This window comes from Rattus norvegicus, chromosome X (genome assembly GCF_036323735.1).
Source record: "Rattus norvegicus strain BN/NHsdMcwi chromosome X, GRCr8, whole genome shotgun sequence".
Taxonomy (NCBI): domain Eukaryota; kingdom Metazoa; phylum Chordata; class Mammalia; order Rodentia; family Muridae; genus Rattus; species Rattus norvegicus.
The window spans coordinates 142,494,398-142,516,611 of NC_086039.1; the positions used below are offsets into that span (position 1 = coordinate 142,494,398).

Genomic DNA, 22,214 nt, shown 5'->3' on the forward strand with positions numbered 1-22,214 from the left:
CTGACAGAGAAGAAATAAAGGTTGCATGTTTTAATATAGTCCTCACCGAGGATGATTCTGCCTAACATACCCAAAGCCATTTCCAAAGACAAGCTGCAGTGTAGGAAAAGGTTCTCAAATGATTCTCACCACTTTGGGGACTTTTTTCCCTCCTCAGCAAATATTCTGAGTATATTTAACCAATTACCCACTAAGTGAACAGCTAACCATGTATGCCAATTAGAGATTTACTGAATCAATGCACGCTTCTTCCAACATGGGTCCAAAATACTACCTTCTTAGAGGCAAATCAAATGACTACAGAGGAAATAATAGCTGAAGAAGGAACAAGAAAGCAAAGTTTTTGGCTGCCAGCTTCTATAATCCCCACTTTTTGAAATATCCTTTGTTCCACTCTTGTTACATGAAAAGAGCCAGAGTTTATTCACAGCCTGAGGCAGCCTGCTAGACAAATGTCCTCACTGTATGAATGGTTTTCCTGAACCCACATTATCCCATTGAGGGCTATGATTAGTCTGAGCTTTGGTGGGCTGGATGTAACCCAGAAAAGACTCCAGCAAAACAGCCATGTGAGCTCTACTGCTATGGTGTGTTTTCCTCCAATGAACTATTTTATATAGTAATATATATATTCATATGTGGTAAGTATTTGTATATATGTACATCCAAATCCACCCTGAATAGTGTTCAGGGACCACAGAGTATAAAAATTTTCTTATGTGTCAGTGCCTGTACTTCTGGGTGTGCATGTGTTTGAATAAATTGTGTCATCACAGAAACAATGTTAAGTCTCCGGCAGGGTTTATCCCAGATGTCTTGCCTGTGGAGGTCTGCAGTAAGGGGTGTATATCTAATCCAGAGAATGTTTCACATGCCCATACAGGATGGAGACTAGGGAGAAGGGAAAGGGGAAAGAGATAAAGAGAGCAAGACAAGCAGAGTAACTCTAATATACACATGTTATCAGCCCAATTTCTCTGTCCTGATAGATAGACTAAACAAAAGAATAATGTTCCTCTCACTGCATGGAATTTCATTAGTACAAAGTGCACACAGAAAGTTAGACTTCTAGAGCAATACTTAAACATGTTAACTCTTACTATGAGTGTCCAAATATGGAAACACAGGGGTTTTGAACAGGCCACCACAGAAATACCACAGTTGAATAGGGAGGTAGCCCACAGATTAATTAGAAAAGCCAACATAAAGACCCAAGGTTTTCATGATTAGCTGCTGCCGAAATGTATATAAGAAATACTCAAGTTAATAAAAAAAGAGAAAGGAACCATACTATGAAACATTATGTACTGTTAGAAAAAAATAAAGGAGGTTCAATGTGTTGTTAAAGAAAAAAAAGGCATTTGTATAGAGAACAGGGAGAATTAAAGCATGTGACCCAATCTCAAGGGGTGTGTTTTCATAACCTCCTGCCTCTTGTTTATGAGAAAACCCAATGTAGAGAATACCTAAAATGAACCCTCCATTGAGTTCATTAAATAAGTAATCTGCTCAGAGATTGTAGATAGTTCTATATATAACCTTGCTGTGAGCACTCTCTCTAGTAGTGGATAAGATATGCTGTAAATCTTATATTTTTTTGTCCTGATATTGAAAAGAGGAGGCATCAGAGGACCTGAAGTTGCACAGTGCAGGAAAGATTAGATGTGGAAACCATGCACACTTGACTTGACATCTCCATTAGGACACTGATTAGCTGTGTGACTATGTGAACAATTTGTTCAATTTTTCTCACATATCTACCCTTCAGCCTCCACATCTTGTTCTCCAAGATTAATGATGCCTATCTTTTTGGTGACTGGAAAGATAACTGAAAATATACCTGAAGTGACTGGCATAGACATGATAGGTGCCCATCTATGTAAAGGATAACATGGAACATCCTGCCAAAAACATATCAAAGGTATATCTTGTCCTTCTTTCTTCGTGTTTCAGAAGAGACATGGAGTAATGTGTATAATCCTAGTCCTTGTCAAGAACTACGAAATTGACAGTGATGCAAGCAGTTTGGCAGGACTGAAGTCACTTCTCAGTCTTTCATCACACCAGGCTTAGGTCGTCAGATAATAGTGTTTGAGACATGATTTTGAGGCAGAATGTCCAGTGATGTAAGGTGATCACTCTATGGCTAGTACCTGAGCTTCTTTCTCCAGCACTGTGGCTAAACACCAACTCAGAACACAGTAGGATGCTAAACACATTGGCCAAGTCAAACCAGGAACTATTTTGAGCCTATATATCTTAAAATAGCTAGGACTCATAAACAGATATCTCCTAACACCTGGGTGGAAGTGGACATGTGACTTTCATGTGTTGAAGTGAGTGTGGATTTTGGCTGTGAGGCAAGACAAGGGTAAGTGCTGATAAAATACAGAATGTAAGGTCTCTTGTTCAACAATTCCCTAGGCCTTACTCAAGTTGCTTACTCCGAAGTGCACTGAGAAATGCTGTGCAGTATAACAAATCAATACCTGAACATGTATCATTTAGAATGCTCAGAGTGACTTAGAAACAGGGATAGCAATTAAAGAAACAGGGATAGCCTCCCAATCATATCAGAATCAGTTTGAAAATACACACTGCTGTGATCATTTTAAGCCACAGTAGCTGATATGTCTATGGGATAAGAAGGCAATGCCTCAATGATAACAGCCTCTGGAATAGTTCAGGGCCTCACACCTACAGTCAAAAGTAGCATTTTGTTCCAGGGCAGTAGTAAAACAATAAAGAGGTAGTTATACTGCGTCTCAAATCATCCTTTGGTCTTTTTCCACCTCCTACTTCAAGTACATTCATTCACAGACGGGTCAGGAGGATGCTCTTTTGCTCACATTTAGAAGTTCCATTACACTTTGAGACAAGAGCAAGCCCTTGCTTGTAAGAAAGGATGTTGGTCACAAGGTGGCAGATTACCACACTCCTATGGGAAAGCCTGGCTCACTTTATAAAAGCACAAGATATAGGAAAGGTGAAAGAAAACTTTTAAAGAGAGTGTGTGTGTGTGTGTGTGTGTGTGTGTGTGTGTGTGTGTGTGTGTGTGTGTGTGTTTTGGAAACTGTGGAGCTCTTCCATTCCTCCAACTTCGAAAGATCAAAATAAGTACTGCCTATCCAGCTGTGACCTCTAATCACAGAGAACCTCCTAAAGAGGCCCATGTAATTGACATGATAAAACTTCTGAATTGACAGATGCCACCAAACACCAGGCCTTCTGCCAAGGTGATTTTTTCCCTAATGCACTGATCCCAGCTCTGTAAGGACATTACAATCACCCTGGCAGTCGTCTTCTAAAGTACTTCCACCAGAAGAGCGCCTACAGCACTGCTGTTGGTTGGTTGATTTTGCTCTATGCTAAGCTCAATCGTCAATATTACTTAAAAGGTCCTCAGTTGACTCCGCTGTAAAGATAAAGTTGAGGACTGCTCTGTTAAAACGGTCATTACACAAATGCATTCCTCACTTCCAGGGCTGGCCTGTGAACTGTGATACTGAGAATATTTTTATTTAGTTCAGTTGGTTATCTTTTCCATAGTAAAGGATACGTTCTTGACCTTGGGATCAGTACATTGTTCCCTTCCATCACAAGCTTCTTATGTAGTAGCGCAATAGAAAACCAATTGCATTCCCAGGACTGATCCACATACAGCACACAGGGTAGTGCCTGGTAGCCTGAGAGGAAGAGATCAGCACCCTTGTTTTTTTTTTTTTTTAACTGTATTTATTATCAAAGACCTGTTCTGATAGGAATGCACTATTTACTAGAGCTAGCAGAACTCTTCCCAGGATGAGTTTTGTGGGCTATTAATAGAGGTCAGGAGTAAGACAGTTGCAGGAGCTACAGGATGACCTTTAATAGAGAACTGAATTCAGTAAGACGGCTTCATAACCAGCAACACTTCACAAAACCTTTATCACTCTCTAGGAATGATATGTAATTTATAAAACACATTTCACTCTAAAATTCATCTTTGTGCAATAATATCTGACATGGTGAGTCATTTAAGAAATGTAGTTGAAGGCATTGATTTCATCAACAAAACAAGCATATGGGTCATCTAAGACCAAACCCAGAAGGTTTGGGTTTCAGTGGTAAAATGATTTGCCTTTCGTGCATTGGTCCTGGATCCCATTTCTCAGTAGTATAAGTAATCAATGACAGGCTAAGCAGCACATTCTAGAAACACTTTTTCAGTAAAGGAAAAATTTCATACATTATAGCTGACCCTAATGGGGATATCAGCAAAATGTCATCCAGGTTATGCTTTTATACATGTTCAGCCCCAACCACCTGGGTCACAAGGAAATATTTTCTATGTGGTTTATTAATTGCCTACAAGAAAAGAACACTTGCTGGGGTATCCTGGCCACAGACACTGTTGGCAACAGGTTCCATAATATAGTCATTTTAAGGGGAAAGTATCAATATGGCTTTCATATATGATACTTTGGTTTTGACTCTGAATTTTTTATTTACCACTTCAAAATCTCAATTACATACCATTATAAATCCAGCAGAACTTCAGAACAGCTTCTCATAACAGTGTTCTATATTAAACACATACACATGAAATTGATTATCAAAGTTAGATTCCCGGAGCAGAAACTTTAATTATAATATTAACTAAAAAAAATCTCAACAAGGGAAAATCATTGCTACTACAGTGGAAATGCATAAACTTCAATGTGGTAGGAGATTTGTTCCTTTAGAATGTGGACCATATTTTCAAAGAAAGAATTACTATCTGTCTCTATGGTACAAGCCAGCATTTAGACGGAATTAGGATGCATATATTCAATAAAAATAATAAATGCCCATTGTATCTTAAAATTGAATTATTGGCTGCTACGTATACGCCCTTGATTAGATTATGAGTTTTTTTCCAGAGAGTAGAAACTATGCTCAAATTCTGACTTAATTTTTATATAAAGTGAAGAAATAGGAAAGAGGGGTGATTGTGTTTCAGTTCAATAGATTGCTTCTTGGGATTATTAGGAAACAAGTTGTTTTCAAGGAAATAATTGACGTGCAACTCAAAGAAACATACTTGGATCCATTGTGGAGAAAGGATCTGATTTACTCAGCAAGGCCTTGCATGTGCAGCTCTTATGCTGACCTAGTATTCTATCACTCCTCAGAAACAACAGTCAAGCTGCCATTTGCTTCACTGCGTGGGGAAAGTTTTCTGGTGTCCTTTAGTTATTCTTGAGATCACAAAACAAAGGCAGGGGAACCTAAGTCACACTTGCTCTGCAATAAAAAAATAAAACTAATAAAATCTTTACATTTACATAACCATCAAAACACACAGCCCAAGTTTTTTTATTGAAAATAAATTTCTTCTCAATTGTCATCCTCAATGGGGCAAACATATATCTTTCCTAAAATACCTTTTTTAGGTATTTAGAAGAAGAGGGGGTATACTGAATTGTAACTTAGCAACAAGGGGATTTAATGGGATTTAATAACAGCAGTTTGGTTTTAAACTTTCTAGTAATTCAAATCAATGCTGAACATATTTCCCAAAAGGGAAATTGGCATTCAAATGAAAAAGTCACAACAATAGCAAATAAAAATTTTGTTTTAAAAATGGTAAGAAAAAACCCCTACATTTTCACAAGGCTGCTGCTCATAAATATTCACCTACCTTTTCCCTCTCTTAATAGCTAGGCAAGAAAGATATTCACGGTGTCATGCGCTCGTTCTGAGGTAAAGAAATCAAGTCGAGAGTGAGAATAACATCAGTATTATAGTGATAGACACAACCTCTTAAGTTTTTAGCATAAATTTTTGTTTCCTCTTTGTTGATGAAAATCATGGTATGTTATCACCAAGCTCTGGGAAAAATTTTATTCCCCAAAGGATACTTGTTTGAATGAAAAGTTTGAAGATGTCCCAAGGGATAAGAATGTGTGTGTATTCACACCCACACTCACACAGGAATATAAAACAATATATAGAGGAGAATTCAGTTGTCTGATTGCAAGATACTGACAGGTCACTGAGCTCAATACTATTTTTATATCATGCTAACACCTCCAAAGTTACTTTTATAATGAAAATTTCACTGGTACAGCCAACACTGCAAATCCACCCCGCTACCCTGAAATTCAACAATTTCCACTTGCAAGCTTGGGTATCTTGGCTGTGACTGTCTTTTGTTTTAACATTCTCTAAACATTAAGAAAAGCCCAAAGAGTAGCATTTAGGAAATAGAAGCTATGCTGAAAATAGATTGGCTCCCAGAAGTTGCACTAAATCAGTAGTTTCATTTTGGCACCCATGGCACAGAAAGAGAAAGTGAATAAAGGAACAAAGCTATGAAGATTATACTTTCTCTTGCCAAAAGGCTCCTGGAACCACAAGAAAAACATGTTGGTAATGATCTCCACTCTTCATGCAGCAGCTTTCTTCTAACAAAGAACATTACTGGTATTGGGCCAAATGAGACTCTCAGATATTCACATGTTCTTCTTCAGCCAAATTCCAGTGCATTCATAAGTGCTCGCTTATATCCTAAGTGGGTTATATAGGAATAACCACATCATGGAAACTCAAAGTGTTTGGAACAGATTTAAAGTTTTGTTTTGAAATTAGCTGTTCATTAATATAAGCCTAAATCTAGCAAAAATATAATTGGCTTTGGGGTGTCAGAAAGGAAACCCACAACAATGAGGTAGTTCTAAGAACTTTTGTGCGTAGATTCTTAGTCTTGAACACAATTCACAAGTGTCTTTGAAAAATAGATAACTGAACAAAATTAACTATGCTATCCATATCACATCTCAAGTGGTCATAAACTATAGAAATAGCCTGCCCCTTCATAACCATTTATAGCCAAAAGAACTACCAAGACTTTACAAAAACACAAAAAATATAAAAGCAGGTTGACTTTATCAATTCATTAAGAGAGAAGAAGCTTTTACATAATGTATACAGTCATTTCGCTATCTCTCTAATTTTTATCTTCTTCCATGTCATAGTGATTTTTCTCATTATTCGATTGATAGTTTCCAACATTATGTAAACATCCAAACAATGGACAGACTGGTCATTATTTTTCTCTTGCTATGAAATTGTAGGAATTTATACTTAATGCCAATTAAAGTCTAACACTAGAACACGGTGGCCATGAAACAGAACATATCATCAACATGAATCACATGGCAGTAAAAATGGTATCACGTTGGCACACAGTTTAGCTCCACTATACATTCGAAATAAAGAGGCCTTTAATTTTTAGTAAATACAGCAAAATGTTGCAACTTTGAGACAGAACTAGAAACTATACCTTATAGAATTGAAAAACCAGTTTTGCAAAATTTTTCCAAGTTGCCCAACTGGCCACTTGACACTTTCAAATCAACAAACACGTCATCTTCTAGAAAGAGAAAACTCCCATTTCCTATACGAAAAAAAGCATGTTATTCAAGGACTATCTGTAACACATTTGGTTTGCCGCCATATTGGGTACTTGGGATGTTATCAATCTAGACAGAAATAAAATGTTTTCTTTCATTGGTCTATGGCCACCAACAGCACAGGAATCCATGTTTGAAAGGGTAAAATATGATTGTAATTAGTATTAAAATATCTCCAAAGATAGCCTCTGACGAATCTAATACCACTGATAAATGGTTATAGGAATAATAAATGGAGTTAGTTCGGCTATGTCAAAGTATCAGCCAAGAGGACCATCCATCATCTGGAAAAAGACAACATCTATCTTCAAAACATTACAGGTGAGAAGATAACAGTAACATTCAACATACTGACAACCACTGAATTTAAGGGTTTGAAATGACAGATTGAAAATAAGTTACCTCTTGTAGAGAATCTAATGGCTATTCGCTTTCTAATATACATATATATATATATATATATATATATAATACACATATCTGAAAACATCCATGACAGTGTTCACATTGCGCTACAGGTGGTGCTTGAAAATTAACAGATCCTGTCAAAATATATGTAATAATAGGGGGTCTTACAGGAATCCAATTGATTGCTAAGTCTAAAATCTTGCCATGAAAAATCAAATTTCTAGGCAAATGGGTAACTGAACTCAATCAGTAAATTCTTAAGCAACACTTTTATTACCCAAACCAAAATATTTAGTCTTGTTGCAAGTATAGAAAATCATATATATGATATATATATAATATATATACATAAAATTAAATAATAAAATAATAGTCATTGGTTAAAAATTCTTAGTAAAGTTAAAAACAGTTAATTTCTTCTCAGCTAAAGCGCTATGGGGAAAGAGTTTACCCATTGGAAATGGTCAACATTTATACCTGCAGGTGACTAGTTGTTGACATCAGGGCACTTAGTCAAAGTAGATAGTTTAAATTAGCAAAAGTATTAGTAGAAAATAAATGGAAATGTTTTATTCCATTACCAAAATAAACCTAAACATAGATGGGTAAAGATGTCCCCCTTTCCTGCTTATGAGCACTTATTTTCTTTTTGGAAGAAAGAGAAAGGGACGTTTTGAGTTGTAACATTTTGCTTTTAAAACTATGAACTAGAGCTCAATGCAAGAAATTCTCTTACATACCAAACAAAACCTGGTGTCATTATTTTCCACATCAGAAACACGGCAGTAATGAGGATTTCTATGAAGTTGCAGAAGAACAACTTGATATAGGAACAAAGTCACTTACAGAATACATTTAAACATTATGCAAAGGTACAACTACAGTTGTATAGATGAATGTTGTCACATCCAATGTACACTGGAAAGCTCCATTAATCAGGAATGACCAGAAGAAAATTTCTTACTGTAAAAGAACCTATCACATACATATGAAAAGGTCATTCGGAAAGTTAAAATGCACATAGACAACAATAAAATTATCATATTGCATTTATAATGTGACAAACTCTGAAGTTTGATACATGCAAAAATGATGGAAGGTGAATAAATACCATTTTTTTGCCAGAAGAGTTATTTTAGAGATAGATTTGTGACAAGGACTGGAATAAACACCGTGACAATTTGAGTTTAAGTAAGCAGCAAGTTGAGGTCTCCAAACCTGTATTGAGCTGGAAAAGAAAAACGGGAAAATTCCCTCATGGTTTCCCTAAGACATGCATTCACTGTGGCAAAGGGCAAGTAGACGTGCATTACAGGGGGAGTATGGGAGTGCTTCAGCGAAATAAGTTGATTATAAGCATTTTTCCAAAGCAATGCAGAAGCTTGATGGAGTGGTGAAGAGATAGAAAATTTGAAACAATCATCTCATTATTTCCTTGCAGAAGTGTTATTCCTCAGCTGACTGCTGCTTCAGGAATGGAAGGTGATGGGAACATATTTGGGGAGGTTTTGGCTACAGGACCAAGCAATGTTAGCAGCCAAAATGAAATAGTGTCATGACATCAACCGAAAATGTTTCAGCTGCAAGAAGCGGGATGCTGCACGCTGTGCTGAGATGACTGTATTCAACAGTGTCCCATCTGACATTGCATAACACAATCACCTGTGAGCGAGGGTCTCCTATAGCTGTCACAGGGACCGAACAATACACAGCACACCAGATGGCAATGCACAATCCAAAATGAGAGAGAGAGAGAGAGAGAGAGAGAGAGAGAGAGAGAGAGAGAGAGAGAGAGAGAGAGAGAGAAGAAAAGGGAAAACAAGCAAAACACGTGTCTGTCGTGCACAAACCTTCGGGTTCTGTGTTTTCTTTGTGGTGCACTTGCTTCAGCGGGCAGCAGAAGATTTCGTGACACTTAGCACGAAAGGGGGACTCTTTTTTCTTTAATTCCGCGGATTGGATGGAATCTTGTCGTAACATAATGTATTCCTGTGTGCCAGGGGGGGCGTCATCCAGAACTGTGGTCACCACATAACAAAATGAACTCAAGTTAGCGCTTCATGAAAGCATGAACATCTTCAATCAAACCTACTCCTAAGGAAAACTAATGAAACATTTTCATACAAAGTTTCAAGGAAACACATCTAAGAACTTGGTGATTTCATTTTAAGGGGTTGAAAATAATCCTAGGGAAAGCTAGATACCCACTTTGCTAGCACAAGGAAACTTTAACAGTGTTAAGTTGTACACATAGTGTAATACTTTCATTTTGATAGGGATACTTTATTTAACGAAACAGCACACAAAGCTCCCATTTCCATGTAAGAGACGTTATAAATATTTACAGATGAAATGGCCTAGTGTCTACTAATATCACTTGTTTCTCTTCTCAATCTGATTCTGACAGAGGTCTGACATCCGAAAGAATCCAAAGCCTTGATAAATATCTTTCAGGTATCCACTCCTTCAATGAAAATGAGAGATTCCTGTTGAATGCCCCCCAAATTAACAGCACATCAAAAGTCTGCCTGGCTGAACTATGGAAGAACAAGGCTAGGTTTGCAAATTTGGGCCTTAGATGTCCTCTAGGTTCCTGTGACCTCTAATTTTCATCCTAGGTTCTCTGTGTGTTTCTTAAGCAGGGTTCTGTTTTATTACTGTCTTTCCCTGGAAAAGCTCGATGTTTGCCTTTATAGGGTCCACAGCTACTTTCTTTAGTTTGAAAACCACCCACTAAAGTGGGTGCAAATTTGATTTACATTTGCAGAAACAGGGAACTGACCCAAGAATGGAGGTTTTCTTTCACACCCTTCCACAATGAGGCCACTCCATTTCCCTGGGAGTGAGTCAGTGCCTCCAAAGCTGTGATTAATGGCATGCTGACTCATTCGACTCCCCCAAATACATACACTTAACATGCATTTAGAAGAACTGATAGATACTGCCAGCCCATTTTTTGAAACAGAGAGAATAATACCTGTGGTGTATAAAATAAACAATTTATGGCTCAATTTAGATGATACCCAAGGCTCTGGTCTTGGCAAAGAATTCACAATTCATTGGCTTGGGTCTCAGTGGCTGTTAAAAACGTTCATGTGTCCAGATGCATATGTAGCAGAGGATGTCCTTGTTGGGCTCCGATGGGAGGAAAAACCCGTGGTCCTGCCAAGGCTGGAACCCCCCAGTGTAGGGGAATGTCAGGGGGAAGGGAAAGGGGGTATATAGGGAGGGGAATGGGGTAGGGGGCTTATGGACAGGAAACCGGGGAAGGGAATAACATTTGAAATATAAATAAAAAAATCCAGTAAAAGAAAAACATTAAAAACTTTCATGTGTATGTAGGGGGAGAGATGGTATGGGAAGTCATTTTGGCTTTAGAAAAAGTTTTTGACAGATAGCCTATATGTAAAAATGTTGTTAGTAAAATATGCAAGAAGGTAGTGAATATTTCAGTCTGAATCTCCTCTAGCATTCAGTAGCGGTAATAAAGAAATGTTATATAGACACACCATCACAGCTTTTCCTGGCAGAGAGTTCCCTTCATCTACAGGCAGTGTTACTATAAGTTCTTATAATCTTGTTGGTGAGTGCACGTGTTTGCTAGCAACAGCTGCTATTCAAAGCATTTGCAACGAGTTTCTGTCATGAGCAGATAGTCATGATAATGTACACACAAATTCCTGGATCGCAGCTGAAGAAAAAAATCTGGTTTTGTCACCCAAATATAAAAGAAACTTCTCCAAATTGGGACTCTTAAAAACATACTCCCCATTTATAAAAACCGAGAAATTCCATTTTTAGGAATTCCTATATATAAAACTTTTATTTAGATTAAAGGACAATTGAAGCTAAAAGAGAAAAACATGACTGTTGGGTATTACATATGGAATTTGTTACTAAAGACTATCCAATGAGTATTAGTAAATTGCCTTGCATTTTTATTGTTCAATACCAACAATGATGTCATAAATGGGCATTTCAGGAGATTAATGGTAGACCGAAGTAATAGCCTTTGGCTGACTCGCCAGCCATCAGCTTTTCCCAGCTGCTCATTAATTCCCAGAAAATGTCGTACATTGCCATCATTATTGTTTAATTAGATAGAACCGGTTATCTATAACATATAACACAATTCTAGCAAAAGCAACCTGCTGACTGATCTAAGAGCTAACCCCCAATTCATCATGATGGGGAAAGCATGAAGGTCACCAAAGTGCAAGCTAATTGCTTTCCACGAAATTCCCCTCCTCTCTCTCTCCCTAATTCTTCCCTCAGATTGGATTTAGCAAGTGCGAAAGGTGCCAGGATGGGAGCATTTAAGGAGCCGGCTGAGCAATAAGCACAGGCGCATTACAGTTCCTTGGAAATCATGAACATCTGGGACTTAATGGCTTTGCTCTGGGTCTCTGGCTGTCTTTACTCAATGCCTCAAACATCAGTCAATTCAGGCAAAACAGAAAACAAAGATAGTTAATCTAACAGTATCCTGGTGTTCTGTTGACCACGAGCTAGAAATACTCTGGATTTTTATTACTTGATTTTATTGTATAAGCATTGCTTCACTTGAGTCTATAAAAATACCTGAATTTGAGGATATTTTTAATGAGAAATATGGAATTATATGACAAAATTCACTTGTTTTGGGGGGTTTCCTCAAGTAGGAGAGTGGCTGTGCTTCTGACAGGATGACAGGAGCAGTAGGGAAAGACTCTTGCAGGACTGAGGACCAAGTAGCTCCTGTTGCATTTTCCAACCTTAGATTTATCCAGTCTTAGAATTTTATTAAAATTTGATTTAGCCAAAGGTTTCTGCCATTTTAAGGGTTCAACTTGTCTTTTTGTTTGTTTGTTTGTTTGTTTAAATTTTATAATTTTTCTCCATCTTTATTAACTTGGCTATTTCTTATTTACATTTCGATTGCTATTCCCTTTCCCGGTTTCTGGGCCAACATCCCCCTAATCCCTCCCCCTCCCCTTCTATCTGGGTGTTCCCCTTCCCATCCTCCCCCCATTACCACCCTTCCCCCAACAATCACGTTCACTGGGGGTTCAGTCTTGGCAGGACCAAGGGCTTCCCCTTCCACTGGTGCTCTTACTAGGCTATTCATTGCTACCTATGAGGTTAGAGTCCAGGGTCAGTCCATGTATAGTCTTTGGGTAGTGGCTTAGTCCCTGGACGCTCTGGTTGGTTGGCACTGCTGTTCATATGGGGTCTCGAGCCCCTTCAAGCTCTTTTAGTCCTTTCTCTGTTTCCTTCAACGGGGGTCCTGTTCTCAGTTCAGTGGTTTGCTGCTGGCATTCACTTATGTATTTGCTGTATTCTGGCTGTGTCTCTCAGGAGCGATCTACATCCGGCTCCTGTCGGCCTGCACTTCTTTGCTTCATCCATCTTATCAAATTTGGGGGCTGTATATGTATGGGCCACATGTTCAACTTGTCTCTTTATGACATGTAAACTGCCAAAATGTGACTTATGGTTGATTTTTGGACCCAAGACTCACATCTTTCTTGAAAGGCTGCTGAGTCTCATAAAAACAGTTACCTGTGCGAAAATTCAAATTATATACCTGGTGACTTAGCCTGAATTGCAATGCCCCCAAATCACAGCTTCAGACTCCTACAGGAGCAGTTCAGTGTTGGAGAAGAGAAGTGCACGCACACAAATCCACACATTCACAGACACACAGACACTGACAAGTGGCATACTCAGACATGGAGGGATCAAGAGTGAGTGACTTTAGTAGTGAGATGGGAGTTTGTCATGAGCACACTATAAATAGTTTTTATTACAAAACAAAACAAAACTCGATTGACAATTCTTGGGTGGGCCAGATAAGACCTAGATTTGTTTTCTGTGCAGCAACACTGGGCTAAGTATTACTAAAAATAACCTACACTTCTCTAGCCTCCTCAGCTATTAGCAAGATCGAGGACAGTGCCAAGAGGCAGACAGTCAAGAGGCAGGATTTTGAGACAAACATATGATAGAGAACTAAGCCAAGGTAGCCATTCAGAAATATATCCATTTCAAACTAGAGCTAAAGTACCAAACTATAATAAAATGTAATTTTATCTGATAAAATTAAAAGTTCCAATGAAATTTATCTTTTAAAGTTATTTTAATGAAAGAAGTTAATAATGTATCTTCCCCATGGATAGGGCAGTCTATTTCATACCTTATGAAAATCATACCAATAACTACAGCATTGGGTTCGGAGAACTACCCAGGAATCAGAAGTATGATAAACACTACAGTAAAACCCACACAGTAAAGTACTGCAAAAGTTTAGCCAGGCTCCTGGAGTGTTACCCATCAAGCCCACACAAAATATTCTTATACAAGCATCCCTTAATTACCGATAATCAGGACCATCACTGTTTCTTACCTTCAAAGATTCTAACTCTGTCGCTCATGAAATTTTCCATCATTATTCAAAGATCTCATGAAATTTTCTGTCATTATTCAAGGATATAAAAGCAACCGGGAGGAGCCTAGGAAACTAGGCAGTGCACAAAAGGTACTTGCCTCCCTCACTAGGCCATTATAATTCTCAATATTTGCTGGCTTCAACCAGAACCAGTCAATAAGCCCTCAATTATTTAATGATGTTATTTTTCTGCTTTTGAATGTACTTTTCCGCAAACATGATTCAACATAATTAACGATATGCAATTTTAAAGGCAAGCAAATTTGAGATCGCGAGGGCAAGGGGAATGAATGCAGCAAAGGGACTCTAGCAATCTAAGTTATCAGATATATATTAGTGACTCCAAGAAGAAAATGCTTTAGAAGCCTCATGAAACACAAAAATAAGGCACCACGCAGAGAGTACCAAACATCCTTACAAAATCAGAAAGACAATGAGAAGAAAATGGAGTAATTATCACAATTAGTCTTCCATGTGGCCGAACACCTGTCATGTGGAGCAGTACAAACATCCACAGCGTGTTAGCTCAGCACCTCCACCCAGCCTCCCAGATAACTACCTAATCATATGTATATGATGCTCAGGCGTTACTAACACAACAGATGCTGTCAGGATGGCAGATCAAATGTGAGGGGCTTAGAAAATTCAGTGAGTGAAAGGGGTTGGTACTAATACTCATTCTATTTGGTGAATGGTTATTTCTAAATTTTCACTTATGGTCTCATTTGTGATTTTCTCCATTCCCCAGTCAAAAACTAGTATGTTTCCTTCTCATCTATCTTCAGGTTATTTTGCTCTTTTCACCTTACAATGAAATGCAAATCTACCATGGTGGTCCCTACCTCATTTTCATCACATGCCTATCTTCCTGCTAATAGTAGATTCCACTGGTCCTATAATATACCCAGTTAGGCTGCCTTCAGACCAGGTTTTTGCTGTTTCCCCTGATCCTGACTGCCCTTTTGTGTACTTTATGGATCTACTGAAGTGTAATACCTCAGATATATCTTTTCAGCCAATTTAGGTAAGTGAGATAAGAGCTGTAATTATTTTATCTACATATCCATTCATCTCTTATCTGGGCTTTTCTCATAAGCTCCATGAATAAGGAACATTGTGTCTCATTTGCCTGTGTGCATGAAAAGTCCAGAACATAACCTTAGTCATTTATACTCAAACATTTATTAACCAAATGAAGGATTCTCTTCTTCACTTGGTCTTTCCTCAATAATAAGACTCAGTCACTCTTCCAACTCCTTCATCTCCTAATTTTCTGTGACTTTTGAGGAATATTGTGACATGTTGAGGATAGCTTTAGACTTACAGGCTTTTAATGAAAAGTAGTTTGATACTTACATGCAGATATATGACTCTGTTTATAACTTAATAGCCGCCTGGGGGCAAGAATCATGTCTCAGTCTCTTTGGGGGCTTGTCTTTGTTACTTTTGCCATGACAAAACATTATGGTAAAACAAAATGAAAAACCATAAAAGAAACTATTTAATTTGCAGGTTCACAGATGGTTTCAGAGGGTTAGAGTTCATGCTGCTCATGGTGGATTGAATGGCAGCAGGCAGCCAGGCACAGTGTTGGAGCAATAACTGAGAGCAGACATCTGATCCACAACCCTAAAGCAAATAGAGAACTAACTGGTGATGTCACGACTCCAAAGCAAGATTACATATATACTTGCTTGGAACACTTGTGAAGGCCTAGATACCTGGGCCTCACTAACTCTTTCTAGTTAGGAAACATGGTATTGGCAGATGGTGTTGATGCTGGTCAGCTTTCAGATTCAAAGAACCACTATCCTAAGAGATTTAGATTTGCTCTCCCAGTGTCCCTGCCTCCATGTCGTCGTCTCCTCTGCCTAGTACAAATACATTATATAAACTGGGGGCTCTTGGCTGCTGCTGAGCATTTGAACCACCTGGGGGAGTTTTAAAAGTAAAATACTCATGGTTGCATGCCAGGCTAATTAAACTAGAGTCTTAGAGTTGAGCCCTGAGCGCTGGTGGTTTTCAAAGTTCCTCAGGTGACTTGGATGTGTTGCCAGAGTTGAGAATTAGCATTCTAAGTAATCCTCTGCCTCCCCTTCTGCAATGAAAATCCCTCTATTCTTTTTCCTGGCGCAGGTTCAGATCTCTGATTAGTTTTGTTTTTCCATTCTTCCCATACATCAGTAGAGAGATGGCATGTATCCTTGTATGGTGGCTCTTTTCTTTTCACTGTACCACATCCTACCAATATTTACCCAGCAATTCTGTTTCAGACTGAAGAGGCACAGTGTATTTCTAAGAGGTTCACTACAGCTGATTTCAACCCTAGCCTGTATTCTAGTTTTTCGAAAGATTATCTCATCACTAGCCAGTTTTATTTAATCAAAGAGATCTAACCCCTATCCCTATTAATGCTCAGCACGAACTGGGGACATGAGACATGTGGCTTGTGCTGAAGCCATTTTGTGATGCTGCTTCCCCTCACAAAGGTACCTTTTCTATATGATTCCAATATGGGTTTCCTTGCTCTGTTTCAGATTTTACACCAGTTTTAAGGTCATGGCAGTTAATGCTCATAATAACAAAATGATTGTTAAAACGCACAGGGAACCTTGTTGGGTACTAGGTTTTCATTTAAGACATCATGACAAAGGAGATTGAGAGTGTATTTTGCAGAAACTGTTGCTTCAGATCCTCTAATTCATATTGTAACTGCTGCATGGAAGCAGTGCCTTGGGAGTTTTTAACGAAATATCCCTGCCGAGGATGCATGTCTGGAGATATGAATTTAATTGGATTATGAGTGTGGGTTGGGCTTTGATATTCTAAGCAGTTTTCCTACTGTTTCTAGAGTGCACTGGAGTGGACAAGGATTCTAAGTGAAAGGAAAATGGGGTGGGGCATGAACGTAAGCACAAAGAACTGCAGAAAGATGATACCTTCTGAGTAAGGAAAAACTTTAAAAGAAGCAAGACTTTAAAATGCTAGCCCTTTCATCAAGTGTGGACTATAAATGGACTATCCACAGAGAATGTTTGAAAATCTCTAAGATGGGGGTTGGGGATCTAGCTCAGTGGTAGAGTGCTTGCCTAGCAAGTGCAAGGCCCTGGGTTCGGTCCCCAGCTCCAAAAAAAAAAAGAAAAAAAATCTCTAAGATGTGTGATAGGGTCACTGACAAACACTTTACAACTAATCTATGGTTTCCAACCATAGCTTGTGTATCATGTACCATCAATGTGACCCTTAGATGTTGGGGATCCTTTCTTAAAGTTTAGCTTTCTAAGTCATAAACCAAAGCAACAATTCTTTTTTCCCAAAAAATATTTTATTTTATGTACATGAGTGTGTGTGTGTGTGTGTGTGTGTGTGTGTGTGTGTGTGTGTGTTTGTCTGTGTGTGTATGCATGCTGGAGTTACAGTAGACTGTGGCCCATAAGGTTGCTGTTGAGAAATGAAACTGGGTCTTTGATGATAGCAAAAGAACTCTTAACAGCTGAGCCATCTCTTTAGCCCCCATGTAACAGTTATGTTAACATGCATGTTTCATGTTTTTTCATGGACAATGAAAGACACAGAGACTCTCAACCCTGCCATGCCCACATCACCAGAATCAGAATTTATATTTCCTTAAGATTCAGAGCTTACTGCTATGTGCTAAGCACATTAGAGTTTGAGGTAAACCTTATGCATTTGTTGGTACACAGTCATATAGTTGGTATTAGATTTGGTTTCACCCATTGAGACCAAAAACTTGTTTTGGTAGATGTTAAAATATACTCAGAGAACAGAGTTGGTGAGGGAAGGTCATCACCTACAGTGCTATCCTGAGATAGTACATTTTCTACCTGTTTAGTAGATGATCAACGAAATACCAAGACAGCTGTTCTATCAATTAGAAAAAAATATTGTTAGCAGAAGCATCCATGTGTGCCCAGGATTGATATGTATTCATACATATTCAGCATATCTTAACTATATTAACTAATGCTAAATTTGACTTAACAATGAAAGTGTCTTTCCCAAGTGGGGTGGTGAGGACAAACCAAACCAGAAAAAAATTCAGAGAGAGAGAGAGAGAGAGAGAGAGAGAGAGAGAGAGAGAGAGAGAGAATAAAAATCTTCTCCCATTTGTACTATTGCTGGTAAAGTAAAGCTGTTTTGTGGTCTTAATTGTAATTTTATACTAGAAGTAGGAAGAGTGGTCCATAGGAGAAGGAAAATGGCTGACTCATGGATTATCAAATTGACCAACAAGCTGTATTTCTTTCAAGATGTTATCTGGAATTCCTTGAAAATGCTCCACTGTCACTGACTATATTGAAAACTTTTGTTTGATTTCACTTGTTTGTCAATGAATGCAAGTTGCTTCTGCCCACACTGTTCTAGGAAAAGAAACATTTAACTCATCTTTAAAATCATGTACAGATTGGTCCCAATTATTGCATTTACACATATTTGTCCATAGTCTTCTATGTATGATGGGTATCCTTCAACAAAACAATTTCCAGGCTCCTTGGCACATGAATGCTTTTCCACCCAATTCTGTAGTGGGTATGTGGTGGCAGTGTTTGTGATGAATGCTAGACAGATGTTTTTCCTTTTAAAAACAGTTAGCACAGAAGTTCCAGTTAAGCTCACAGAATGATGTCATATCTATTCAGAGAAATACTTTTGCCTGAAATCTTCTCAACCTTTAATCTTAAGACCTTTCTTATGCAATATCATAAACTCCATTCCTAGAGAGAAGGCCCATTTTCTCTCCCAAGTCTTATCCATTTTGAAAACACTGAAACTAATAGGAAGCAGTGTAGTTTCTTTGCCTGTACACTCTGACAAAAAACTTGCAAGCCTTCTAACCCCATCTTCCTAGAAGTCAGAAGTTGTGTCTCTGAACCATACTATTTCAGAGGGCAAGCTATAGGGACCCTGCAATCCTTTTACAGAATTCTGCCTTCAGCTTTGTATTTCAGAATTTGAAGGCTGATTCAATTCCGATGGGTCTAAGGAGAAGTTTAGTCCTGGTAGTTGTTCTACTTTGGTTTTGGTAGTTAAGAAAACTCTATGTCATGTAGTCTGCCAACTGCTTTGTGCAGGTCATTGGGAAATTCGAGTGCAATGTTGATTCCACACTGTGCAGGCATGGAAAAATGACTGATGACATCAACTTCTACTTCCACTCCTTCATATCCTTCCAAATGAGCAAACTCATATTCCTTTGTGTTAACCAGACAACACTTTTATTTTTAAGCAATCAATTTTCTTATTATTTTGATTCTGACCACTATTCTGTTGTCATATGTGTTTCTGTGACCCACCCCTGCCTCCTGTCACCCCAGTGACACCATTACAGACAAAAAAAAATCACTGAAGTACATTAGTGACCCCTCTTAACTGACCTTTGGGAAAAATCACAAGGCATGTACGAATGTATAGGCTGGTCTTTTAAAATTATCTTTCAGAAACTCTGAAACACAGGAAAGTCATTGTGCTTGGTAAACCATGGCTTCCCACATGCATTGACTGTGCTGGTTAGAGTAGCAGTGAACAGATTGAGAAGGTCTTGATCAGCAGAAGAAGGCTCCTTCAGTTGATCAAGACAACAGATCCAGTCCTCTTGTTTCATTTGAAATATGCACCCATTGAATCCTCTCTGTACTCACTCACAAATTGTACTCAAGCTCATCAGAATGCAGTTAGTATAATTTGGCTTCAGCATCATACTCATCAATTTGGAAACTCAAATGGTCTTCTATACCTCCAGGAAATATTTTTTTTTCTTTCTTAACCTATGTGCTGTAAAGGATTCATCTTTCTTACATAGTTAAAAGCAGCAGTTTCAGCTAATGGAACATAACTCTCAATTAAAATAATTGAAATCCACAAAATAATTGTAATAAGGAAGCATTCCAATTAAATGGGTGCTTTCCTTTGTACCCATGCCTGCCACCATTTCTTACCCCTCATTCAGTAAACAGCATTAGCTATTCTTTTCAAGAAGGCTGTCCCTGCAGGGGAGTCAAATGGAAGAATAGATTGTGCCAGGTTAGAATCCGTTCCAAATTTGTTTGGTAAGAATTTAAAGCAAAGGGTATTTGAGTTTATTTACTCTCACCAGCACTTCTGTTTAAGAAAAAAAGAGGAGGCATTATGGTTGTAAAAGCCTCAAGCCATCAAATATCCTTAAAATAGCATTTAATGATTTAAGTGTAAATGAATCATAAACACTTAGATTTTGTTGTTGTTTTATTTCCTTTTATCGAAGATAGATTATTTTTGTCTCACATAATGTAACCTGGTTATCATTTCCCCTCCATCTACTCCTCTCAGCTCCTCCCCACTGCTGTTCCCATCCAGATCCACCCTCTTCTGTCTTCTATTAGAAAACAAACAGGCTTCTAAGAATGGATAATAGGGAAAAAACCGAGTACATCAGAATTAGACAAAATAAACAGAGGGGAAAGAGCTCAAGAAGAGACACAAGAAACAGAGATCCAATCACTTGCACACTCAGGAATTCCATAAAATCTCATAAAAGCACTAAAGTGGTAGCTGTAATAATGCAAAGGCCACATAAGGTGACAATGAGAGGTGAAATATATAAGTGAAATAAAATAAAACTTAATAAGGTAATTTTTTTTCTTTAAAAAGGAAGGCCATGACACAACATTATGGAGAACAGGAACCTTTAAAGATGCCATTGAATTAATTTTCTGTTGGCCATCTACTGCTGGGCAGGCAGCCTACACTTAATAGTGCTTTGTTTCCCCAGAGAGAGTCCCTTGAAGGAAACGAAGTAGTCCTGGGCACGTAGTTTTCTCTTGGAGACTGCTTCCACGTTAGGGATAGGGCATGTGTCTACTTCTTTGAGCTGTAGGAACTCCCTTGGTGCAAATCTGTACAGGCACTGTGCATGCTGCCTCAGTCTCTGTGAGTTCATATGTGCACCAATCCTGTTGACTTAGAGGGCTCTATTTTCCTGGTGTCCTGGATCCTCTCTGAGTATTATACTCCTTTAGGTTCCTCTTCTCAGGATTCCTTAAAGAATTTGATGGGGCATCCCTTTTAGGGCTGAGTGTTCCAATATTTCTCATTCTCTGCACAATGTCTGTCTGCATATCTCTGTATTTGTTTCTATTTGCTGCAAGAGGAAGCTTCTCTGATGAAAGCAGAACAAGGCATGGATCTAGGATCATATAGAATGTCATTAGGAACCATTTGTTGCTACATAGAACAGTAGTATTTGGTTTTACCCTAGGTTCCTGGGCTATCTAGTCTTTGGTTCTTGGTTACCGATTAGTGTCTTGGAATAGGCCTTCAATGAAATGAGATGCTGGTTTGTTTATCCCATAAACTTTGTGTTGGCGTTGCACTACCATATCTTGTAGACAGGACACCATTATAGAGCAAAGAATCTGTGGCTGGGTTGTTAGATATATTTTATGCAGGGTACATTTCTGTACCAATGATGCTAGCACATAGGTGTGAAGGTTCTAGGTAGGTACCAGTTTGATCTCTTCATAGTCAATAAGTTGTGTGGGTGTTGCCTTCAGCAATGGGCCTTTCTAGTCAGTTTCTGGAGAAGAATCTATAGTCTGGGCAACAGCCTGGATTCTTTGGGATTTCCATGGGACCCCTTTAGTCAACAACTTGATTAGATATAACCCAATCCTGGTATATAAACACTTAGGTCTAACTTCCCCATCGCCTCCCTGAAATACCAGCTCTTCAACTGAGGCTTTAATAAAAGAGCACCTTTTCTTTTTTTATCCTATTAAAAGCAAGGTTCTCCAAGGAAGAATCTAAATGGGAATTAGTACTCATATTTAAAACATATAATATTCTCCACAGAAGGGGAAGAACAAAGATTTAGGAGCCAGAGGGGCGAGGACAATGTGAAAACATGAGCCACATAGTCCCATAAGCAGGGCTCATAGAAGTTCACA

At 38.4% G+C, this 22,214-nt stretch overlaps 1 protein-coding gene across 5 annotated transcripts in view; it reads right to left on the reverse strand.

The window, feature by feature from the left end:
• Fgf13 (fibroblast growth factor 13) overlaps nt 1-22,214 on the reverse strand; it is a 526,201-nt gene that overhangs the window by 182,017 nt on the left and 321,970 nt on the right. For 4 of the 5 annotated variants that reach the window (XM_017602169.3, XM_017602168.3, XM_063280342.1 and 1 more), the window contains one exon: nt 9,695-9,862. The exons of the other annotated variant lie outside the window; for it this stretch is intronic. In XM_017602169.3, the coding sequence (XP_017457658.1) occupies nt 9,695-9,862 (168 nt within the window). The remainder of the gene's footprint in view (nt 1-9,694; nt 9,863-22,214) is intronic. 5 annotated transcript variants of the gene reach the window in all.